The sequence below is a fragment of the Ambystoma mexicanum genome, chromosome 3q (assembly GCF_040938575.1).
Source record: "Ambystoma mexicanum isolate Mex_15411 chromosome 3q, UKY_AmexF1_1, whole genome shotgun sequence".
Lineage (NCBI taxonomy): Eukaryota > Metazoa > Chordata > Amphibia > Caudata > Ambystomatidae > Ambystoma > Ambystoma mexicanum.
In genome coordinates, this window is record NC_090926.1 from 97,404,244 (window position 1) to 97,428,227 (window position 23,984).

The window sequence follows — 23,984 nt, forward strand, 5'->3', positions numbered from 1 at the left end:
CAGTTTACTTCCTTTTGCTTAATGATTTGCCAAACTGCATTGCCTTTATTGTCCCTGTGGGGACCAGGCCGTTATTTGTGAGCTACGGTCACAAAGGCCACTAGTGAATAGGGTCACAAAGGCCACTAGTGAATATTTCAAGTCTAGGGTATACATGTTATTACCAAATTGGCATCAGTGCGCATGCAAAGTGAGCCGAAACAACTCATGAAGGTTGTGGGTATCCTGAGATCATTGTTAAAATAAGTCACAAAGTGGTGCATTTTACAGCATGAACATTAAAGAAATAGGTTCAAAAGACATATATTTTACAATTGGTTCTGTAGGGGAACTCGGGAACATTTCAAAACACATTTTGATAATGGCTGTTGCAGAATATACTCATGATGCCCCTGTCACCAATATTCACCAGCATTGCCACTATAAAACACATTTTATGCTGGTTTTGCCGAAAGAATATCACTCAGCCTGTCTCAACAGTATATGCCAGTGCTGCCCCATTTCATGCCAGTTGTGCCGAAAGAAACCTGAGCCGTGCCTCATCAATATATGTCAGCAATGCTAGTGCGAAAGACATGTTCATCCTGCTTGCGCCCCATGAAAACCAAGGGGTCTGTTCCAATTATAGGTATTTGTTTTCCACAGTAAAAGACATGTTCATGCCCTGGTCCTGCCCAATGCAGCCTTCCTACCCAAGACCTCCTCATTATCACTCTGCCTTTTCCAGCTCTGACCCATGTGGCTCTCACCACTCAGGTGGTGACAGTGCGCGGTACAAATACCTTTAACAATAACATTAACATTGACATTTCCCTTGTTCTAGACCATGCAGCTCTCACTGTCCCAGTTTGTATTTATATTAATTTATATTTATTGATAACATTGTGACAATAAATATGTAAGTGAATAGATACAGTAAGCAGGGCATTTCCATAAGTGGGTCCTTGACTTACCCATTCATTTATCAGTGGGCAATGAACTAGGTGATGGGTAAAGGCGGGAACCGGAGACAAAATAGACAGACAGAAGGACATAGGGAGATATCGGCATACATGTCATACAAATCTGGGAGAGGATGTTCAGGGGATAAGAATATGGAAGGATGGTGTGGATACTCTTAGAAGGTGTCAGGGATGAAGTTTGAGTACTGACTCAACTGCGTAAATGTTGATGTGTTTTCATACCAGAGATTAGAGGGGTCCAGTAGTGGGGGGCGAGAAGGGAGTAGAAGCAAAAACTAGAATATGCACAGTGTGGGCAAGGCATAGAGAGATTGGGGAGGGTGCTAGAAAGAAGGGTGAAATGAGGAGAGAGAAATAAAGTCAGCAGAGTACAGGGGGTTAGCCCATGGATAGACTCAAATGCTAATAGGAGGAATTTGAAAAAGAGACTTATTTAATATAAAGAACCAGCCATCATTGAGGTGATCGGGAGAGGTAGGTTATGGCCGAGGGAGGTAATAAAGAGTTCAGGGGCAAAGTTAAAAATGTTTTCAAGTAGGGACAAGGTGTAGAGAGGAGGGCCCTACTGGAGCACGAACAACCATCAACACATTCAGCAGTAGAGTGATGATGACAGTTTTAGTGCCGTGGAAGGTGAGGGGAGGGTGGATCTTGCAGGTTGGTCCTAGTAGCTGTAGTAGTGGGGGTGATGAAATGGTGGTGCTTCAGATGGTTGACTCCAAGTGAGTGAGGCCGCCAGGAGGAAGAAATATTGGTGAGGGGGACAGAGTTTGAGAGATTTGGGCTTTAAGCTAGATGGTTTCAGTTTTGTAGAAGTTAAGCAGAAGTCAGTAATGTGTCATCTAGTAAGGGATAGCGGAGAGACAGCCAGAAAGACATGTCAAGGGTTAAGGCGGAACCAGGTGGAATAATGTGAATGCCCTCAGCAAAGAGGTGATCAGTGATCTAAAGGAAGAGATTAGTTTGGCAAGAGAGGAGATTTAGGGGGTAGAAAATAGTTGGCCAAGGATGGGGCATTAGGGGGCACCTACTGGTACAGAGGGTGGATCCATGAAATCTGTGGTCCTGGAGATGGAGAAGGGAAAATCTGGCAGGTCGGATGCCATCCACACAAGTGTAGTGTCTCCCTCCCAAGGTTGCAGAGGGTAAAAAGGAGAGAGGGATGTTTGACTGTGTTGACAGTGGCAGAGAGATCAAGAAGGATTCGGATAGTGGTGAGTTTGACGTGATGAGCACAGATTGCAATGTTCGAGACTTAGGTCAGGGTGTTTTTGTGGCATCAAAACCCATAATTGCGTGAGTTGCAGAATTTGCTCAAATGTCACTCTCAGTGACCAAGGTCTGTCTTGTGTGGCGCTCTCATGCACAGTTCTGGCACAATGTCAATATCAGCGCTCAATTCAACCCTTAGGTTGCTCTCAATGCCCAGGTTCTTGATCAGCATCACTCCCTCTGTGCCCCCGTTCTGCCCAATGTGGTCTTCACTACCACAGTTTTGCCCCTTTGTAACTCAGTTCTGCCCCAATGTGGCTCTCAGGGCCCCCAATGGCCCTCACTATCACATGTCTTGCCTAATGTTACTCTCAGTGCCCAGATACATTCTGGCACATGTGGATCTCGTTGCCGGTGTTCTGCCCCATGCCGCACTCCCTGCCAAAGTTCTGCCCCAATATTACTCGCACACACACACACACATGCATGCACCAACACATTGTTTTAAACATAACTTTTTTCTGTTCCGGGTCTTGGCTGCATTCCACACTCTGGTTCCTCTTCGGCCTTTCGTGCAGCATTCAGAAAGCAGTGAGGGAAGTGATTGACAACTTCAGTCTTTGAATCCCTCCTCCAACCAGTTTATCCGAGTCTACCAAACTGTCTAAATTAGGAACCCTCGTGGCATCCTAGGCGCTGGGCTCACAAGTGCCACTTTTGGGCAACCGGGAAAGAAGCCAGCATCTCTTCACTCATATTGAAATAAATCGCCTGTCCTTTGAAAAATGTGCAATCATCACACGTAGGGCCCTGTAAGGAGAAGGTAGTATTGACCTGCAACGCCTCTCCTATCGGGATGAGCTCTCTGCATAACAGCAGTGCCACCTCTCAATAATGGGATAGCATCGCCCCGTCACCCATTATGAATGACCGGTCACTGCTGTATATGAGCAACACCAGGTGAATATGGTTGCTGGCATCTTAACACTGCATTTTGTCTTAGTGCTGAGCAATACGTAAAGGGAGGTGCTGCTTGCTTTAAGATGTAGTAGCACACTTTATTTATCATACACACAGCAGTCCTGGGTCAGGGGATTGGTACAGTCAGTGTAGGTGCTGCATAGCCGAGGCAAATGGGCTCATGTAAACAATGAAGGCTAGGGTGAAAGTTTAAATCCCTGAGGAACTGCACACGTGTGTTGAGACAGAGCGAAATTGACAATTTTGACCTAACACAAGGGCTCTTGCAGAAACTATGCAAGCCAGGAGAGTGCTTACAGGCCATGTTCCTTTTGGAAACATTGTAAACATATTGTGCAGTCAATTCTGCCATATTCCACAGAAAACTCAAGGAGGATAAGCACTGCTAACTTCTTGCAATCCAAGGATTTCAGGGGTTCCTCTCTGATAACAGGTTGAGATCAATGAGAAGAAACTTTATAAGGGCAATGATCCTGCTGATATAAATGCCAACTTTAGTCTCCTACTACCAATGCACGATGACCTCGCACATTTGGTCAAAGGTTGGCGGGAATGTTGGTTGTTTCTCGTGTATTGCTTGGGTATAGCCGGGATGTTGCTCTGGGCTCATAGTATAAAGTTTCCTAGAGATGGTACACATGATGTCAAGGGAATGTACACAGGCTAAGCAATATAGCCTTCTGTTGGCGCACTCTCAAGTGTTATGCAACACAAGAATGAACAATATGATATTCATGGGCAATGCCTTGTTAACATGAACACATGCTCTGAGCATGCATGTCTGTAGATCACATACACTACAATTCTACTGTCATGACACAACGGTTGTTCGTTACCGCTCCTAATGGTGAATACATGTCTCTAGAATGGGCATGGCTTAAAACCATTTGGGAGACAGACTAGTACAACCCTGTGTGATGAATCGGAAGAGTTCATGCCCTATACCCAAGGGCGAGCCACCCACTTTTGGACTAGGGAGGTGAGCATGCATTACCTCACTATGCTTAGGGGCAGGGCAAGTGGGATCTCACTGGAGTCGACCCTCCCTTAAAGGAGAGGAAGTCTCCCAGAAAGGGATAATAGTTATCCCCCTCTTCCCCAAACTCTAATGTGGGAGTTAAAATATGTAACTTAAAGATTCCTGTTACAATGGCTGGTTTCGTTTTCTGAGCCCCAAGTTTCTGCAATCTTCGCCAGAGAGAATGGAACAGGGGATGTCCCAACGCGCTGGGAGTGCACCCAATGCTCCAGATAAGATTCTGCGGTGGAAGTATTTTACTACACATTTTTGATATTTGAGAGCAAATGCGATATCAAATTTTTAAAAAAATCGTTTTTTCCTTTACAAGAGAATAATAAGTATGTGATGTGCAGCCGTTGCATGCAAAAAGTTAAAACTGTATGTAAATCATTATCATGCAGCGGTGATCCGCATCCTGAAAGAAAAGAAGGCGTCTTCAACAATTAACAGATAAAGGTCAATGTGTAGTAGAACGAACACCCACTCACAAATGGAAAAAACAAGCACTAACTCTGAGCTTCCCTTGCAAGCAAAGGAAAGATACAACTAAAGCATACACTGTTTAGTGCTTAGCTCACACAGAATAGGTTAACTTGAGAAGGAGCTATTATATTTAACACACTGTTTAAATAATTGGAGTGTAAATTAAATTATAACAGTAAACATGAGTTGCCCCTGGGATGCTGGAAATGCATCAGAGGGACAGGGCCCCTGAATCCTTGTCCTTTATTGCTTTTATCATGTATTCTGTCTTGTTTTCCACGCAGGAGTTCATGTGGGACTCCTGTCGGTGCAGCTCGTCCTGTATTTGGTTTGGTGAACAGACCCTTGGGATAGCCTTATGGCACCCATGGGTGGGAGTATGACCCTGTACTCCTAGTGTATATTTTTGGGCACCTGTGTGTGGCCCACAGAGCAGGGTATGAGCTGGTGGCAGCTCTGTGCTGAATTGACAGGTTCCCTGAGCGTCCTCCATTTTGGGATGCCCAGGTCCTGTCATTGGAATCAGTAGATTCCCGATAGAAAACAAGATGGACCCTGTGGCCTCTTGCTTTCTATCGCCTGTTACCTTACTTTTCCCGAAGTCCCGGGAAGCCCTGACTCTATCCCTTCCCCCTGACTGGCTTTTCGGTGGAAGTTCCAAGTATGGTGTTGTGGGGAAGTCCAGGCCAGACTGGTTGAAGCCTTCCCAATGACTGTATGTTGTGGGTACGCCCGTGGGGTGGGACCTGGGTGAATGGAGTGTGTGACTAATACGTATTCTGTGTTATGGGTGTCTAGTATCTGGTGTTTGACACAATGACTGAGACAGTCCTGCCCAAATCTGGTATGAATGCAGTGTGTAGTGCTGAACGGCAGAGTGCTTGTCCGAATCCACATTCAGTGTTGTGAGTGTCTGGATGGAGAAGAATGGCCTGAGTGCACTGTGCGCCTGATTGGCTGCCTGACTGCCTGAATGTCCTTCTGAGTGATTGGTTGCCTGTGTGTGACCCAGCAGAGTGAATGGGAAATCAACAGTATATCTGGGGGCCACTTACTGCTAGAAATCGTTCAGAAGCGGAAGTAGAAACTGACTTTGAAATTGATGCTTAACTTTGAATACCACTGGAAGAACTGCTGCTACTGTCTTTTGCTAATCTGAAAGCTGCTGTGCCTTCAAGGAACTGATCCGAGAGAGGACCTGGTTAGGAGACCTCTCCCCGAGCTACGAGGGACCAACGTTCACATCTTTGCCAAAGCTCCCTGGTAGACAGACCTACGAAAGGCTGCCGACCGGTGAAGGGGACCGCCGAGGAGAATGAAGAGAAGCATCGGACAGCCGACCACCGTCCACCGTCGACGACCACCGTCGCCGACCAGAGCCGCAGGGCTCCTTTGCCTAAGAACATTTTGATCCAAGGACTCCCTTGTTCATCATCTTCGACCGCTTTCGTCCTGCCAGAGAAAGTCAAGGCCATCGATGACCGGGGAGAATCCGCCGGTGGGTTTCCTGCCACCCGTATACCGCAGAGACGCCGGATGACTCAATGCCCTTGCTGGGCCAAAGTTCTTCATTAACTCTTTGCGGCAACGAACACTCCTTGTTGAGGTGCACCGCATGCCTCAGCTTGCAGGACCTTTTCGAACAATCGTCAACGAGCACCGCAAGAACCAAAGCTGCTGCCGAAACGACAGTGCTCACCCTTTTCCCTCGTGGGATCTCGACGATCCGTGGCTCCTGCTTTAAAGGGAGCCGCTCAAGAAGGATCTGTCGACGACCCGATGTCGAACTCTACTATTCCAGGTACATTGGGGTTGTAGAACTATTTAGAAGGAAATAAGACTCTCAATATATGAACTGGGCTTGTAGTACATCTTTACATGTTGCCACGGTGGGGGGATCCCCACACAGAGCTGTGTCTAGTGGTAGGGGCCAGTATTCTGACTATTGCTCTAACCAACTGTTTTCCCTCCTATATCTATTGTTGGTTCTCTTTATTACTTGATTTGTGTGACATTTAAACTAAGTCCAGTTGATGCACTTTAACGAAATCCGATAGTAATTGTGGTGCCACGTAGACCGGTGTATATATTTACCATTGTAGATTACCTGAGCACAAAGTGAGTTATTGTGATTGTGTATATAACATTGAACCTTAATTATATAAAAACTGTATTTTAACCAATACAGTGTGTGGACATTCCTTTGTGGGTGCTCGGGGTCTACACTGTACTTAAGAACCAGCCTGTATCACCTCCTGAGAGCTAGGCCTTGATTGCTTGCCCATGTATTACCAAACAGAAAATCTTGGCTGGGGTCCTCTGTGTCTCTCCTCTGCCATATAGAGAGCAGGAGTACAGACACCCCCTCCAGTCTTTACAGCCCCCACAAGGTATGCAACAGGAAACAAAAACATGACTAAACTTGAAAATGAATAGAACAAATAACCAAACAGTTGTGAAGCAAATATTTCTGGTTTCAAACAATTAATGCCAAATTCTGGAATATTTATATGGGGTTTGTGGTGGGTCAGAAGAAAGATGCAGACACACTGAGGAAATTTCAAAGTCAGGTTTATTAAAAATAAGAATAGGGCTTAACTTTCCCATTTGCTATAGGGTATTCCCTACCTATCAAACTAAGGTGCTCGTCAGTCATCTGTGAATGTCCAAAGAATAAGTCCACAGTCCAAAACTAACCGTAACTGACCCTACCACTAGTCTAACAACCAAATACAGGAGAATGACTCTGTACTCCTAGGCAATGTTTCATGCAAATTTGTCATTTTTCTGGTTCTTCTTAATAGGGGATTTTTAAATAGTCTTTTGTGGCGTCTTTAATCATTTTATGTAACTTTTTCAAGATATTATAAGACTTGTCTTCCTTCTCAAAATTTGGTTTCTTAGGCTTTGGACAAATGGTTGAATTTGTATAAAAAGGTTTTGTGTAACTCTGGCTCCTTGGTTGGGATTGGTCCTCCAGATTATTATAATTCACAATTTTCCTGTACAGCCCTTCTTGTCTTGTACTAGCTCTAGGGGTTACTTTATAGTTCAGGTCATTGAAGGCTCTTTCATTTAGGTTCTCTTTCCTTTTCCAATAATGAAGACTTACCCCTTTTCCCAGGGTAGTGATATCCAGACTCTGCAATTGTCCCTTTAGGGGGTTTCCTTGCTTTTTTATTTTATAGCATCCTTTCTCTTCATAGAATACTCCTCCTAGTTCTGTCATTTGACATATGTAGCAATCTGTTTTTCTCTCCAGGCTTTTGTCTCTCAGTTTTAGTTTCTCTTTCAATATTTATTGTATTAGGGTTTCTGTCATTGTCATCATTCAATTTTCCTACTTTCCATGCTGTGTTCTTGTCAATTCGACTGGGACAAGTATGAACAGTCCCATAACCATTGCCCGGAGGACTTCCGGATGTCCCATTCTCCTTGTATTCTCTGGGACAACATCTCCAGAGCCTAGGTTTGCTCAGAGTTCGTTGTGCTCGTGGCTTCATCGGCTTCTCAGTTTACTCTGGTGTCCTGCATTCCTGGCCTTTCTTCTGGGTGTACCAGGACTCCTGCGGGTATCCGGGCGATGTGCGGTTTTGATCCCCTAGTGGTTTTAGCATTGTTATGTGGACCACCGTTCCACCACGAAATCCCTATGGTCATGCCACCACCATCAGCTTCTCGCTCTCTCCTTCTCAAAGGACGCTGCCTGTCTAGCCCTCTGCTTTTGGCAACAGAGGAGTTTCCAAACTCGCAGGTTCTGTGGATTGCAGAGTCTCCTCCCTTCTCAGGTGTTATGCCTTCCTGGGGCTTGCCCGGCTGACGTTCCCATCTCTCTTCCTCTGCTTGTTGCAGCATCTCTATCCATTCCAGCCTCCTCATTCCAGTTAAATGGGGATTCCCATTTAAAGTGATTTGCTCTCTTTCTTGTTGACAATAACATATGTTAGTACTCTCTCCTTACAAGTCTTGGCATTGTATATCCTTTTGAAGGTCTAATATTCCCAAGTAGGCCACTTTGGTGTATCCTTTAGGGAGTTCCTCACAGAAACAGGAAGGAGTCCTTGTCCCCACATGGGGAGTCTCTCCTGGTGAAGTCCCAATTGCCTTGACCGCTAGGGAGGATATAGCGAAGCAATGTCACCTCCCTCGCCTCACAGGGGGATCCCTCTTGGGGTGAAGTGATGAGGTCCCTCAATTTGTCAAAGGTTAAAAAACTCCCTATCCTATCCTAAAAAGGCCAGGAAATTCACAGTAAATTGTGGAATGATCAATGAGGGCATATATATTTTGTATCCTAAAAACAAACTTTATTCTCAAACTGTCATGTTTTTTTTGTAAAAAAAAAAATTCTGCACATGGGGATGTGTACATACAATTCATGAAACAAACACTTGACATCATTTGAATAATATGGAACATCAGAAGCTCATTTCACATTGGCCACTCGTTATTGGAGTGGTGTATTTCAAATAGTCATATATTCTGTAGTTGGTTGAAAAAATCATCACCAATAATTCAGCATAGGAACACTGGCAAAATGTGTTTCGGCCTCAAAGTAGCCTATTCCATGAAAGCTGGTAAAGGATAGAGAGTTTTTGAACCCCATATAAATAGTCTTGCATTTGGCTTTTTTTGTTTTGTTTGTCTAAGGTTCCTGGGAAGTCAAGGTTGAGCATCAGGCACCTCATCGGGGCTAAAGTCCTAAAAAGAAAAAGTGGGGGGACTCATTAACATAGAATTGGGTGTGACGTCACCAGAAATTAGCATATCTATGTGAAATATGCAAATTTCATTCAATGGGCTTTGCATAACCATGCAAATTGCGCAGGACAAATGGCATTTGCCTTTCATAAAATCAACGCACACAAAAAACCAGGAGAGGATATTTTCTTCTAATAGTGTTTTGAAAACGTTAAAAGGTGTGCATGTTTTAAACTCCAAGAATCAATAACAATATTTTCCCTAGAACATGCAGTCCCGAAATGTGACATTTCAGCTTTGGTTGTTTGTTAATTTTCATCAGATTATCTGGTGCAGTGGTGAAGTACCCGACCTGGGAACCTGGCGGCAGTGCTTCAATCCCTGAGGATGGTGTAAAAAGACAGTACATTTCTGCTCATTTTACTCACAGCCTCTAAAATAGCCAGAGGGATGGTGTCCACCCTCTGAAACAAGTGGTCCCTCATTGATATATTATTACTCTAACAATTAATTACATTTGTGTCGCCTACACAACATAGGAACTCCGAAAAATACTTTTGTGCAATGTAAGCAAGCATTCACTGAAAAGGCATAACTTTTTTGTTAAAAAGATACTACCGATTTATGACTACATTTTCCATCTTATCATTGTGAAGATCCTAAAATGTTAAGAAAATAGACATGCTTGTCCATCTCCTGAATCTGACCTACTTACTACACCTAGTAGTAAGACAGTCTACATCATGTCTTTCCTCCTGCTCATAAACAGAACATATCAGCAACTCCAGAAGAGAGCTTCATTGGCTGAAAATCGAAGATAGGGTGCATTTCAAAACCCTAACCATCGTTCACAGATGCATCTACGGAAAGGCACCAACCTACTTAAAAACTAGGATCAAACCATACGTTCCTAATAGAACACTGAGATCATCCCAACTTGTTAAAATTGCTACGTCACCTCACAAACTCAAAAGTGGCTTAGGTAGAGCCTTTCCAACCCTTGCAGCCAACCTTTGGAACAACTACCAGACCACCTTAGACTGGAAACCAACTACTCGCGTTTTCGCAAACAGGTAAAAACCCATATCTTCAAATAAACGGCCATCACGGCATATGCCTCAGTTAGCTTAATTCTATGTGACTGTCCCGTCTGCTCTGTCTAATCACTATCTGTTCCGTCCGTTCTTGTGTCCTTGTTTCTGCGCCCCGAGGCTCGCGAGCTACCAGCGCAATATAAATATTAAATAAAATAAAATAAAAATAAAATAAATTGTCCGAGATAGCCATAGAGATCAGAGAAATCATTAGAGGTCATGAGATCTGGTTCACAGAACGTCAGTGTTTGTTTCTGTAACCTTCAGTCCACTTTGCAGTGTGCCATTCTCTTCCTTCTAGCTATGTCACTATGATAATATTTGCAGTTGTCCCAGAACGTATTGCCAAGAACTTCTTTTGTCCAGGATGTAGTCACTTTGAGCATTAAATGAACATATCTAAGTTGAAAAACTGATATACCTATTTGTATTAGCAAATGAAAAAAAACGGCATGTCACATTTTATCTTCATTCATTCAATTGTATGTCTCTATCAATGCATGTCCAAGACACCAGAGAGCATGGAGCTTGAGTGGTTAGATCCGGCTGAGGGTTGCATGAATGACATGTTTCCATCTATCATACACCTGAACAACACATGGCTGTTGGTGTTTGATAAAACACGTATATATTTAAATTGTAGAATAAAATGTAGTCTTAAGTATTGTCCTTCCCTGACTAGAATATGCATAGTTTGATATCATTAATTTCCACCTTTGTGGTTTTTTGCCCTGAGGGACAGAAATGCTAGAGGGTCTATATGTAACTTGACAACTATCGAAAGTGTTGAAAGGACTAGTTAAGGATTCCATTCCTTGTAGTCCTGGAAGCTTTAAAAATAAAGTTGCATTTCACATAGTCACATTTGTTCTATGAACAAGAGTTTAATTGAAGCAGTATTAAACTTGGTTTCGGTCAGTGCTGCTGGGTGAACTAGGAAACCCATGCTTCCTCTGGCGCCTCTCCTTCTAGTAATACATATATTGAGGCAGCATACTTTACAAAGTGCATTGCATATAGGCACCGATACATGGCATGTGTGATACCCATCGTAATAGCACTCATATTAACCTCTTAAAAAATATGCACGTCTACATGGACCTGAGACTTTGCTCTCCTGACTTCATTACCTACAGCTCAGTTTTTCTCAGTATATTTCTGAGACAAGTTGCTGATGTGCATCAGTGTTGATGAAAAGGAGGACCTTATCTCTGTTTCCAGCCGTGACGGTTCCAATCTAAACCATGATGGTTGGTCTACCTCCTCAGCTTTTTATATTTTATTTTTTCATGAGAATTGTTTAAGACATTGAAATGTCTCCCACATTTTGGTGCCCCTACTTCTTGTTTTCCGTCCAGACGTAATCCTTCTGCTAGGACCTTCAAACATGATCTGCACTTCACAAATGTTCCCATGAAACATAGAACCGCTTCCTTTGTAGTGTATGTGTTGATAGCAAAACAAATATTCCCAGTTTGAGAGTGATCACTAGATCCCTATTCCAGAAACAAGTCCCCATGTGGGAGGGCCAAGCTTGAAATTACCCCGTTTTGTCTGGTCTCTTATTATGTGAAGGACAGGTTTTATTGTTGGGAGACAAGGCCATCCTGTTCCTTGCTTCAGACCCACTTGGTGTGTTTTTGTCGACGTCTCCCAATCCTCGCTTTATTTTATAATGACACAATCAGAAATCAAATTTGTGATTGTGCAACTGCCATTTGCAAAAGTGTCTAAATTGCACTGTGCATATAAGAAGCTCCCCTTTTAGGTTCCCAACAAGTAAATGCTCCGTTGGGCCCAACTGCAAAGTATTGCACATTGTTACTGAGAAAGTAAGCACATTTATCAACACATCCAAGCACAAATTGTGCAAAACATGCATTTATCTTACTCCAGTATGGTGCTTTATATGCACTTAAACAGCACACTGTGACAAGGTCAAGAGGGCATTGGGACCACTCTCAGCCTGGGATGGGAGGCCTACCAGATTTATCGCGAGTGCCAGTACTACCCCAGAGGTGGGGTGTGGGAGTTGGAAGGGCCCCAATGGTTGTACCTTCTTCATGTGCCTGCATGTTTGAGTAATGTACCACTGTTGATAATGCATCATGTTGGCCAGTCTGTTTTTGTGTCTCCCAGGAAACTACAACTTTCAGCATTCCTGGGGGTAAAAGAACCAATCCACAACTGGACCAGCAGAGAGGCAGCAGAGAACTGTGGGACCAAATAGCAAGCAGCACAAAATATCAGCAGAGCACACAGGATCCACGACCTGACCAGTGAGAGTACACATAGCAGCCCACACTGCGTTCCTGCAACCTCAGCACAAGCTACCAGTCCACGGGGAACAACCTCTTACCTGTGACAGGGTGACGGAGCAAGATCTTTTCCAAGCCGGCATCAAGAACACTCAGGCAGAGCCGGATAGGGAGTAGAACACTGACTATTATGAGTGGGCCACCATTGCAAACACAGGCAGACACACCTACTTATAAGGGGCAGGGGTTTCTTGCCTGTAACACCTCCCCTGGGGAAATGGCAGCCATCAGTAGGTCTGGGGAACCAGGTGATGATAAGAGCCAGTGGAGGGGGAGGGGGAGTAGGAGGAATACAGGAAGCAGGTAGGTGTGGGTTATTCTGGTGAGATCAAGGGAGGACCAGTAATGTGGAGAATTGATGAAAGACTGCAATATGAGGTATTGGTTGGTGGGAAAAAGTGGTATTTGGAGTTCAGTGTGCATACCAGGTGAGTGAGTGAGGTTAATAGAGAAAGAGTAGGGAGTGAATCAAAAGGTGACTGGGGAAATGAAAGGAGAGTGACGATGGGAGAAGGAGTGGGTGGTGTGTTAGTCATAGTGTGTAGAGGGGAGAGTAGTAGTATTAGTGGTGTGTAGAGGGGAGAGTTGTAGTGTGGGCAAGGGAGAGGGGGTGTTGTAGGGAGTAAGATAGGAGGGTGGAGGAAAAAAGTACATAGAGGAACATCAGAGTGATAGAGGAGGTAGTATCCAGGAGAGGGGGAGGGACAGTGGATGGAGGAGGAAGGAGCATAGGAGGAGGAAAAGGGAGAGCGGTAGAGAGACATAGGGAGAGGAACATCAGAGCGCAGAACGAAGACCATGTGAGGCCTGAGTGTCTGGAAAGCACAAAAACCCTTATGTTACATGACATTGGGGAGCAGAGTGCACCTAGGGTTTTCCCAGAGGAAGTTTTAGGTAAAGAAGGTGTTTGCCTGTAGACTATCACATCCAGTTAGACAGGAAGCCCCTTTACTATTAAAACAATAAAAACCCTTGAACTATCTTCTCGGGTTGGTGTGACATGACGTTGATCAATCCTGATCCCCGTGTCCACCAACTGATGTGTACAATGGCTTCTTCATTTAGAGGAGGTCTTCCCTCCACCAGGAGTTCCATATTCTCTAGGGGATGAAGAGAGTACTGCTGCACCATATAGACTTCTACTCAATTCACACTTCAGCACATATGCAACACCTACACTATTAGATACTCAAGTTGGAAATTCCAACCGAGCCCAAAAGGTGGTAATCATGCAGGTCATCATTAATGATTACTCGAATGGGACCGTCTTGGTCCAAGGCCCTCAGGCCAACCTTCACCTCTTTGATAGACGCTTCCCGCGCCTCATCAATTTCCTTTCTTCTCCTGCTGTCCCTCTCCCCTTTCCGTGGCTACCTCGCCTCCCCCTTCTGCCTCCTCCTTGGCTATCGTGCCTTCTGCCTCCCTCTCTGCCCCCTCTCTGGCTCCTCTTCTACACCTCCGCTGGGCGTACCTCTGATCTGTACCCCTCCCCAGAAGTCCTTCAAGGGTGGCAACCTTCTCCATATTGCCACTCCAAACTCTTGCTCCTCTGTCAAACATTCCTCTGATATCTACCGCCTTCTGGAAGAACTTGACCTCGATGTCATCGGTATTACCGAGACATGGTTCACGGCCATCTCTGTCACCAGCTTTGACATGCTCCTAGCTGACGGCTACAAGATCCTCTCTGCGCCCAGGTCCAACTGCTCTGGAGAGGGTCTAGCCCAGATCTTCCCCGAGTGGATTCCTGCATCTGTCACTCCTACGCAGGCCTACCCCTCTTTTGAATGCCTTGTCTGCAGGCTCTCTCTCTCCCCTAGCCATTCCCTTACTGTGGCTACTATCTATCGGCCACCTGGTCAGATCTCCTCCTTCCTCTCAGAGTGTGCGGACCGCTCCTCCTCACTGCTGGCCTCAACCACTCAACTCCTCCTTCTTGGAGACTTCAACATCCACCTGGATGCCTCCTGCCCTCCCTCTGGACTCTTTTGTGACCTCTGCGACTCTCTCTCACTCACTATTCTCCCCTCTGGCCCAACTCACTCTGCAGGTCACACTCTGGATGTTCTCATATCCTCAGACCTTCCCCTCTCTGTCCCTCTTTCCACTCCTCTCTCATGGAGTGATCATTTTCTCCTCTCTTCCCACCTTACTCTCCCTACCCCTCAGGCTAAGCCACTTCCATCACTGCCACCCACCTTCTCGGTCATCCGACCCATGAAGCGTGTGTCAGTTGAGGCTTTCGCTGCCACCTTCTCCCCCCCTCCCCCTTTGGCTGACTCTCACCCTGACACAGCCCTCTCCACGCTCCACTCTGCTAAATCTGATACCCTTGATATCTTTGCCCCTGTCATGAGGAGCCGCCTGAAGTCCAAAGCCAAGTACAACTACTGGTACGACTCAAACCTCGTCACCCTTAAACGCAAGTGCAGGGTGGCGGAGAGGAAATGGCGTGCTTCATGTACATTCTCTGACAAACTGGCCTGCCGCCTGCTCCAAAGGCAATACCGGCTCTCTGTCCTAACCAAGAAGAGAGGTCATATCCAAGCCCGCGTCTCTGCGGTATATAACAACTCGGCTGAACTCTTTAAAATCTGCAAGGAACTGGCCAATCCTGCCACAGTCTCTACCTCTCCTGTCCCTTCCCAGACCCTCTGCATGGCACTGGCTTCTCACTTCATCTCTAAAACTCAGGACATCCTGTCCTCACTCTCCTCCTATCCCCTCCCTCCCTCTACTCCCTCCTCTTCCTCTAGCCCTTCTGCAGCCACCTCTCCTCCTTCCTTCTCAGCCTTTCCCCTGTTTTCCGCAGAGGAGGTTTCTAGACAAGTCCGATCTATGAAAGTCTTGTCGAAACAGGTTCGCCCCTGTTCCTCCAAAACTATCAATGACCGCATCGACTCCCTGGCTCCTGCGCTGGTTGATTTTTGCAATCACTCCTTCACCACTGGAGTCTTCCCATCCTCCCTGAAGCACTCTCTTGTGCACCCTCTTCTTAAGAAACCCTCTGCCGACCCCCCCTACCAGGCTAACTATAGTCCAATCTCCATCACTCCCTTCCTGGGCAAACTCCTGGAGAAACTGGCCATCTCCCAGCTTAATCTAGACACTGAATCTGTTGGTTGTCTTCATGACCATCAGTCTGGCTTCAGAGCTGCCAGAAGCACGGAAACTGCTCTCCTGAAGATTCGTGAAGACCTGCGCTCCAACCTGGACTCTAGCACCCCCTGCGTCCTCATCCTGTTTGATCTCTCTTCTGCCTTTGACACTGTTAACCATGCCATCTTGCTCAATCGTCTCTGTGATAACCTGGGTATCACTGGTCAGGCTCTGGTGTGGCTGACTTCTTTCCTCTCGGACCGACACTCCCAGGTCCAATTTGGATCCTTCCTCTCTGCTATCCTTTTCTCTACCTGTGGTGTCCCCCAGGGTCTAACCTCTCTCCCTGGCTGTACAACCAATACCTAGCACTCCTTGCCCACTGCATCGCCGCTCTCTGCCCCAACTTTCAGTGCTATGTGGATAACACCCAGCTCATTTTCAGGCTACCCTCAGCCTCCTCTTCTCCTTCCCTCATCTCTGCTATCCAGGAGTGGTGTGCTGCCAATGATCTCTGCCTTAAGGCCAGTAAGACTGAGATTCTCCTCATCGGCACACCCGCTCCCTCCTTTCCCTTAGCTCTCTGGCCGGCCTCTCTTGGCCCTCTTCCTGCTCCCACCTGCCAGGCTAAAACCCTCAGGGTCATCTTCTACTCCACACTCTCCTTCTCTCCTCACATGTCTGACGTCTCTAAGAAGTCACACTACCAGCTGCACCTCTTCAGAGGTATTCATCCTTTCCTCTCCTTCCCCCAGAAGCTCACTGTCTCCAGTGCTGTGGTCCTCTCGAAGCTGGACTATTGCAACAGCCTCTTTTTAAATCTGCCTGCTTCTACTCTCCACCCTGTGCAACTTATCCAGAACAGGACTGCGAGACTTGTCCTTGGCCTCAAGCCCAGGGATCGTATCTCTCCAGGACTGAAATCTCTGCACTGGCTTCCAGTGGCTGCGAAGATTAAGTTCAAACCCCTCTGCATCGTCCACAAGGCCTTCTGGTGCCTTGTGCCTCAATACCTTCAACTCTCTCTTCCTAAATATCTTCCTTCTCGAGCTCTTCGCTCATCCACCTCCAACTCCCTCAGGGTCAGTCGCTTCTCCAAGCAACAAGTTGGTGGTAGATCTCTTTCTTCGGCTGGCCCTCCCTCTGGAACAGCCTCCCTGCCTCCCTTAAACTTGAGGAGAACCATCTACGGTTCCGGGAAGCACCTCAAAACCTTTCTCTTTGCTTCTGCTTTTTCTCCTCCTCTCCTCTGCTGACCTCCTAGCTGTAACCGGAATTGCACTGGCTACCTGGACACCCTCTGATCTCGGGCCCAGGTCCCTCCCTCGCCAGCGGCACACACCTGCACTGCCCACCGGCAACCCCTGCACCTGGGGATTGTTTCTGTATCACTACAGTCCCCCTACCAGCCCTTGACACCTGAGGTCTGCACTTACCCATGCACTTGCCACATGCTGGCCGTTACTTTACTTACTGTTATTATCCATTCTCATGTACTGCACTGTCCCTGTTCCTTCCCATGCACTTGCGCGATCTGAATGAAACATGGCCTAGTAGGATCGTTGTCTGTCCTCCCTTTGTTCCCCTCCCTTGCCTCGTCGCGCATTGAAACGCTTGTGTATAGGCGCGTTATAAATGCCATATCATATCTTATCAGATAAGTACATTTCAGTGATACACAATCCTAGCAGAGTATAAACATACCTCATTCTTGAAATAAACCATGCAAAAGAATGCACACATAAATTAAAACAAAAAGTGCATACACACCTTTGCACTTGAGAACACTTCAGCAATTGGAAAAACTTTTCAGGGTTGTGTACATTGGTGCTTTCGTTGACAAAGACGGGCTGACTGGCAGAGTTGAGTGACCCCCATGTACAAAAAGGTATATCAGTATCCATTCAGGAAAATATATGCTGCAAACACAGCTTGCGACTTACAGTGTCTGAGTTGGACGGGTTGATCATGGTTGCAGGGTTGCTGACCAGGCTGAGCAACTGAGCTCCTCGCCACTGCTCAGCCGATTGGTTCCTCCGACAGAAGAGGAAGTAGAGGGAGAGGACAGCATTGGTCACAGACTGTGAAGAAAGAGATGGTGAGTCAAAACCTGCAAAACATGGTCAATGTTAGTCTAAGCTGGACAGCAGCATTCATCAGCCGCCAGATGCATGCCTTGCATAATATCCTTCGGGAAAGAGGTTTCTCAGTAATATGCGTCTTCCTCAGAGCTGGGGATCACTCACAAATAGGTGGTGTAAACTCGCACAATCTAGAGGTGTGCTGATTCACTAAAAATAATGTGTGTAAGCCTACTGCAGATAGTGGGCACAATGGGGGAGAGACTGATATGGTTACAGGCTTATACTGATTCACAAAGGTGTGCACTGTAACTGCAGCCATCCCTAACCTCAATCAGCTAAACCTGGCCTTCCCTCTGGCAGGCCACTCCTAGGAGAATGTGCAATGCTTCCAGGGGTCTTCTCATGCCCATAGCAGCACTACGCTACACAAAATAGAAATACTCATGACTTACAGAACTGTTCCTATTTGACTTTTTAATTTTAACTTCCAATACCTTAGTGGAAATGTAGAAAAAGAAATGCTTGCATTGATGGGCTTTTTAAAATCACGCAGTGCAAATTATCCTACTGACTCACTGTAGGTAGGGGGAAGGCACAAGGCCTCATTCACATAGTATCAGCCATCTTAAAATATTCACAAGTCGTACACTTGAATACGCATGAAGGGGTTGGCTGTGTGTGCTTTGTGTTGTCTCTTTGCCTACGAGTGCTCATGGCCCGACCGCATTTTGCCAGCATGTGCTAATCTCTTAATTCATAATCTTTGTAGGCCTTCTCGTGGGTTCTCCTACTTTTGGGGGGTTGATCTATCACCCTCTTGGTCTTAGGTGTCTCTGCTTTCAGGTACGTATTAGTGGTTACTTGCAAAACACTTTGCCTGTGAATTTGGACCTGCCCATCGAGAGGTCAAATACATCCTGAAACAAGGTGTTCAACCTGATACAGAATCGCATATAATAGTTACGGCTCAAATGCAGGAAAGGGTCAGAAACAAACTCTAAGGGGGCTCATCGGTACACCTATGGACGCAGAGATGGAAGTGAACCTGGCCCCCACATTTTTGAGTCCATAGATTTCATCCTACCAGCTCCTGACTGACAAACGTGCCTTAGGAGGATAAGCTGGTTATAGGTTCAATTCCACTTGCAAATGAAGAACATTCACATGTTCAACTTAATATAGTGGAGAACGGGATCCACATCAAGAAAAATAGAAGAGGGACAACCTTGTGAATGCGCGTCCAGGAAATGGGCAGCTGTAATGAAGGGCCTGGAGGCTGAGTGATGGAAATCTCTCCTGAGACTTACAAGAAATTATCACAATGGAGGGGGGCCGTCAGAGCCCTGTAGAAAATAATATTTTGCACAATTTGCAAGCTGGTTGAGATAGCGTAGAAAAGTGTATTTCTGAACACAAAAAAATAACCTCATGTAGCTGTCATAACCATCAACCTTCTGCTGCATTCGACAGAACATCTATCTAATATTCGAACAGATTAATTGATCAAATATGTAGATTTTGTCATTTAATATCTGTGGGCATATAAAACTCATGACAAGCATCTAGAGAGGCACGTGCTCAACATTTCACCATTCTCCATGGCTTTTATAAGGGTAACAATAGCGAGATGCAACCCAGATTTATTTCCAGTTATCAGAATGCCCACTCATCCTTTAGGGATCCACAATCCTTCCATCCATTTTATGAAAAAGCAAAAGACATATATTCAAAAGAATTGTACAATTTCATATTGGAATTAAATCCCAATTGTCTAACATTTTATTTGTTTGTTTCATGTTATACTCTTCCTGATTCTATCACGTCTCTCTGGTAGCTTTTATCACTGGCACATCACACTTCCATTCAAGGATCAACATGTGGAGAAACTATATATTGGAGTCAAATGTATTTTTACATCCTTAAAATATCTCTCCTATAGTAATACTATGCAGGGGCGAACGTTCTAAAAAGAAGTTCTTGAGCCCAACAAACTTTCCTTAAAGAGGTTTGGGGAAGTTTGAGTGGTTCGAGAACCATTCTGACTTCCTTTGAATCTCCCTGCAAACCTAGAACATAAGGGGAGTTTGAGGCAGCTGTTTCCCTCCCTGAATTCAACTTCATTTCTACTGGGCAATGCTCACTCTAAAGGTCTTAACATCGTCTCCAACCATTTTCCTTTGTTTTCAACTTGTTTTCTGTTGTTTACATACTAGCAATTCAGAGCAGGTTTTATGAAGCCTCCAAGACAATCAGGGAGCTCGGATTGCAAGCTTTACCTCATGGCATTGCATGCAGTCCGAGCCCCCTAAGCATTGTGAAGCCACAATCTCCACTGGCGGGCAACAGGTAAGTAATCCTGTGCCCCCTTTCCTCTGCCCTCTCTTCAATTTCCACCTCCCCGCGTTCCGGCACTTCCCCAAGGCAGCAATGGCCACCATGGAAAGGTAGAAGGGGCTACATATAGTTCCCTTCTCCCTTGTCAATCCCCACCTTATTGTTTTGTATTTTCTTTAAATTGAGAAATGGCAACCACTTAAAAAACATGTTTTTATTTTTGTTTAATTTTAATTGTAGTGTGTTTAAGTTTGAATCATACTTTTTACATCAATAAAATATATATCAATTCATGAAATATATATAAATATATATATATATATATATATATATATATATATATATACAAATAGTACTTTGCACATAAAATCAACTATTTCATCAATTTCAAAAGCATAATCGATGTCATTAAAAACCAATAATGATTAACACTTAGGGCCTCATCACGAGTCTGGCGGTAACCCTTAAATGGGACCGCCGCATTTAAGGGTCTGCCAGATCATGGCTTTGGCAGATTTGCCGATTTTCGGCGCGATTACCGCCGGCGGGAAATCCGCCAGCGGTAATAGCGTGAATTTTCCCCATTGGGCCCAATGGGGAATGAAGAATTCCTGAATGGGCCCAATGGGGAATGGGTAATAACCCTTCCGCCAAACCCGTGATCCGGCGCTAATAGCGCCGGGGAGTTTGGTGGTAGGGCTATTAGCGCCGGCGATAGGGCTATTAGCGCTGGCGCTAATAGCGCCAGCGTTACCGCCCAACTCGTGATGAGGCCCTTAGTGTCCATCAATACATCAATCTCAAATATAGTCTAAATAACCCGGCATCTGATACTAAACATTAAAGAAGTTTAAATTAGATAAATCACATCCACCACTCTCAATTCAACAATTTGCCTAACATTGCATAATGCTTTGTTTAAGGATATAGATCTAGCATTTAAACAACGCTGCAAAAAACCTCCTCTTTTATCCACGCTGGATCATATACAAATCTCCAAAGTTAACGTAAGTGAGACATCTAATAAGAACGTGACTATTCGTCTTAATCACATAGTCAATCTTACATAATCCACACAAACGAGAGGAGCGATCAAGACACATTCTTCGACCAACACCACATAGGGTTGGCAGCTGGTTTAATCTGAGCAACAAGATAAACCTCCGTAGGAACGGGGATGGGGTCATGATAAGATAGTTTTGTGGCTTCATATAACTGTGTATCATTCCAGCATTTTCAGAGAGAGATTTCAACTTGACTACATACATGTAATTACTGCTCCAATACATTTATCAAGCTTTGCAATACATATTTCTGGCAGAATGGCTTAATCACTGTTCCAATCTGGCATCCAATCAACCTCCTCAAATACCTTATAATTAAGTATTTCAAATTCCTATGGGGAGATGCTTTCCAAGTTGCTTTAGTGGGTGCCATTGCTCGACCCAAATGTTTTAAGGAAAGGAGATCAGGGATTCCTCATCGCCTTAACATCTAGCACACCACATCTGAGCTTGAGAGTTCCTAATAAAGACCTCAGCCCCAGCTCCAGCCTAACGGCTTCTATTGGGACACACAGCGCCAAACCCAAGATTCTCTGCCAAATGTTGGCCTCCAGTACATCAAGCCATTTTTAATTACAACTAAAAATAGCTTCCAGACCATGCAATATGGCTGGAACCAGTGACTGTAGGCCTGGATAAACCCTGTTAAAGTATAGTGCCGTGGCTTTAAACTGTTTGGCTGCAATTAAAGCAGTGTTCATGATAACACGGTTTTCTACCATATTACCCAAACTTGTTCATAGGGTCAACCGGTGAAAACAAAGTGCGTTGATCACCCCTACGGGATTCAAAATACATAAACTTAGTTTTATCAAGATTTAACTCAAACATGTTCCAAGAGGACCACCTGATCAGCATAAGAAAGCCAATTAACGTAGCAGTTTCCAATTTCTGGGGGTACATTTTTAATGTTTGCAGTTTTGTGGGGGGGAAATCCCTCAGATACAGGTTAAACAGCATTGATGCCAGCACACATCCCTGCTTAAGACCCCCCAAAGTGGGAATATCCTTTGAGCAGGCACCAATGCTGTTCAATCTGACCTGTACACTGGTGTCTTCACGTAATTGTCTAATGTACCCTAACAAGCTCTGATCCAGGCTCCACCGCTGTAATTTTTCCTACAGTAACGATGTTAAAACAGCTCAAAATGTTCTTTTCTTCAACCCTCTGTTGCAGGTCTTTTAATAGGATAGTGGCAAGCTCCTTACCTGTAACATCTGGAAGTGACAACGGTCTGTAGTTTCTAGGATCGTCCTTGGCATTCTCCTTAAAAACCAGAACGGTAATGGAATTTTTCCATGAATCAGAAATACATCCTTGCCTGCGCACTTTGTTAATTAGGGTGGATACTATATCCGCCCATAATTCTGGATTTTTTTATCGTATGATATTTAGGAGACCCTCTGGGCCGGGGGCACTCGATTGCTTATGTTTTTAGATTATATTGTAAAATTCGTTTGGGATCAAAGTTTGTTGACAACCCCTTCACTGGGGCTTCAATTTGTGCTGTGTTAGCATGAGGTTGCATGCCAAACTTTTCCCCAATGACTTCTACCCAGGTGTCCTCACTAGTGGGATTAGTAACCAAGCTTTCTTTTTTGCCCTTTATATTATTTTTATTTTTTTTTTTTATTTGATTTAATTGTATAATACAATTTTTACAAAATAAAGATACAATCCTCCCATTAACTGCTCAAATTTCCCCCAAACAAAACGGCACGGAGTCTTTCTTTGACCTATGTTGCAATCCAAGCGTAGTTCCATCTCAGATTCTGCACCGGGATCAAGAGCAGGGTCCACGACCCCCACAGAAGTGGCAAGGTAATGACACCCAGCTGGCTATTCCTGCCCATCCGTATCTGCGGTCAGGTAAGCAGGCCGATCTCTTCGAAAAAACCCTACCACCGCGATCACCCAAGTGGTCTTTTCCCCACTTAGGAGCTGGCACCACCATTCCTCTTCCTCATAGACATATAAGTTTTTGAACAAATGTCCGAGGTGTCTCTGGCGGGGGCCCATGACGCCTACGCAGTTGAGCAAGAGGTGTCTTATGGTTTCAGTCATCTCTAACTTCTTGCAGAATCTGCATGCTTCGTCCGGGGCCAATTTTCTTCGGAATAGGACTTCCCTTGTGTGAAGGATATTAAGACGGATTCTTAGAAAGTTCATCATGAGTTTGGAATCCGGTCCTCTCAATAAGTAAGGTTTGAGCTCGTTCACTTTAGACAACTGTGAAGGAGGGTCTTTGAACAGTTTTGAAGCGGCAGCTTTTTCCAAAGTGTCGATCCAGTCTTGATTTAGAAGTCGAGATTTCGCCTTGGCGGGGTTGTTAATTAGTTCATCTATAGAACTTCCAGCACTCTCTAAGATTGAGTCGATCTTTGCCATCCAACTTGTGAGCATTTTGCATGATCCAGATCGAATTTCGTACTGGATTTCTTGCAAGATCCGTGGAGGGCTTGGGAGTAGGCACTTTCGAAGTAGCATTGCTTCGTTACGAAAGACAATAGAGGTCAAAGATTGTAAAGAAAGTTCCCTTCTTATTATCACCATTGGTAACGAATCAGGAAGATTGAGAACCTTTCTCCAATAAAAACCTTCCACTTTTAACCAGAAAGATGTTGGCAGGT

General features: G+C 45.0%; 1 protein-coding gene across 1 annotated transcript in view; it reads right to left on the reverse strand.

The window, feature by feature from the left end:
- NCKAP1L (NCK associated protein 1 like) overlaps positions 1-23,984 on the reverse strand; it is a 2,015,530-nt gene that overhangs the window by 1,696,323 nt on the left and 295,223 nt on the right. The window contains exon 7 of the mRNA XM_069653209.1: positions 17,815-17,952. Coding sequence (XP_069509310.1) covers positions 17,815-17,952 — 138 coding nt within the window. The remainder of the gene's footprint in view (positions 1-17,814; positions 17,953-23,984) is intronic.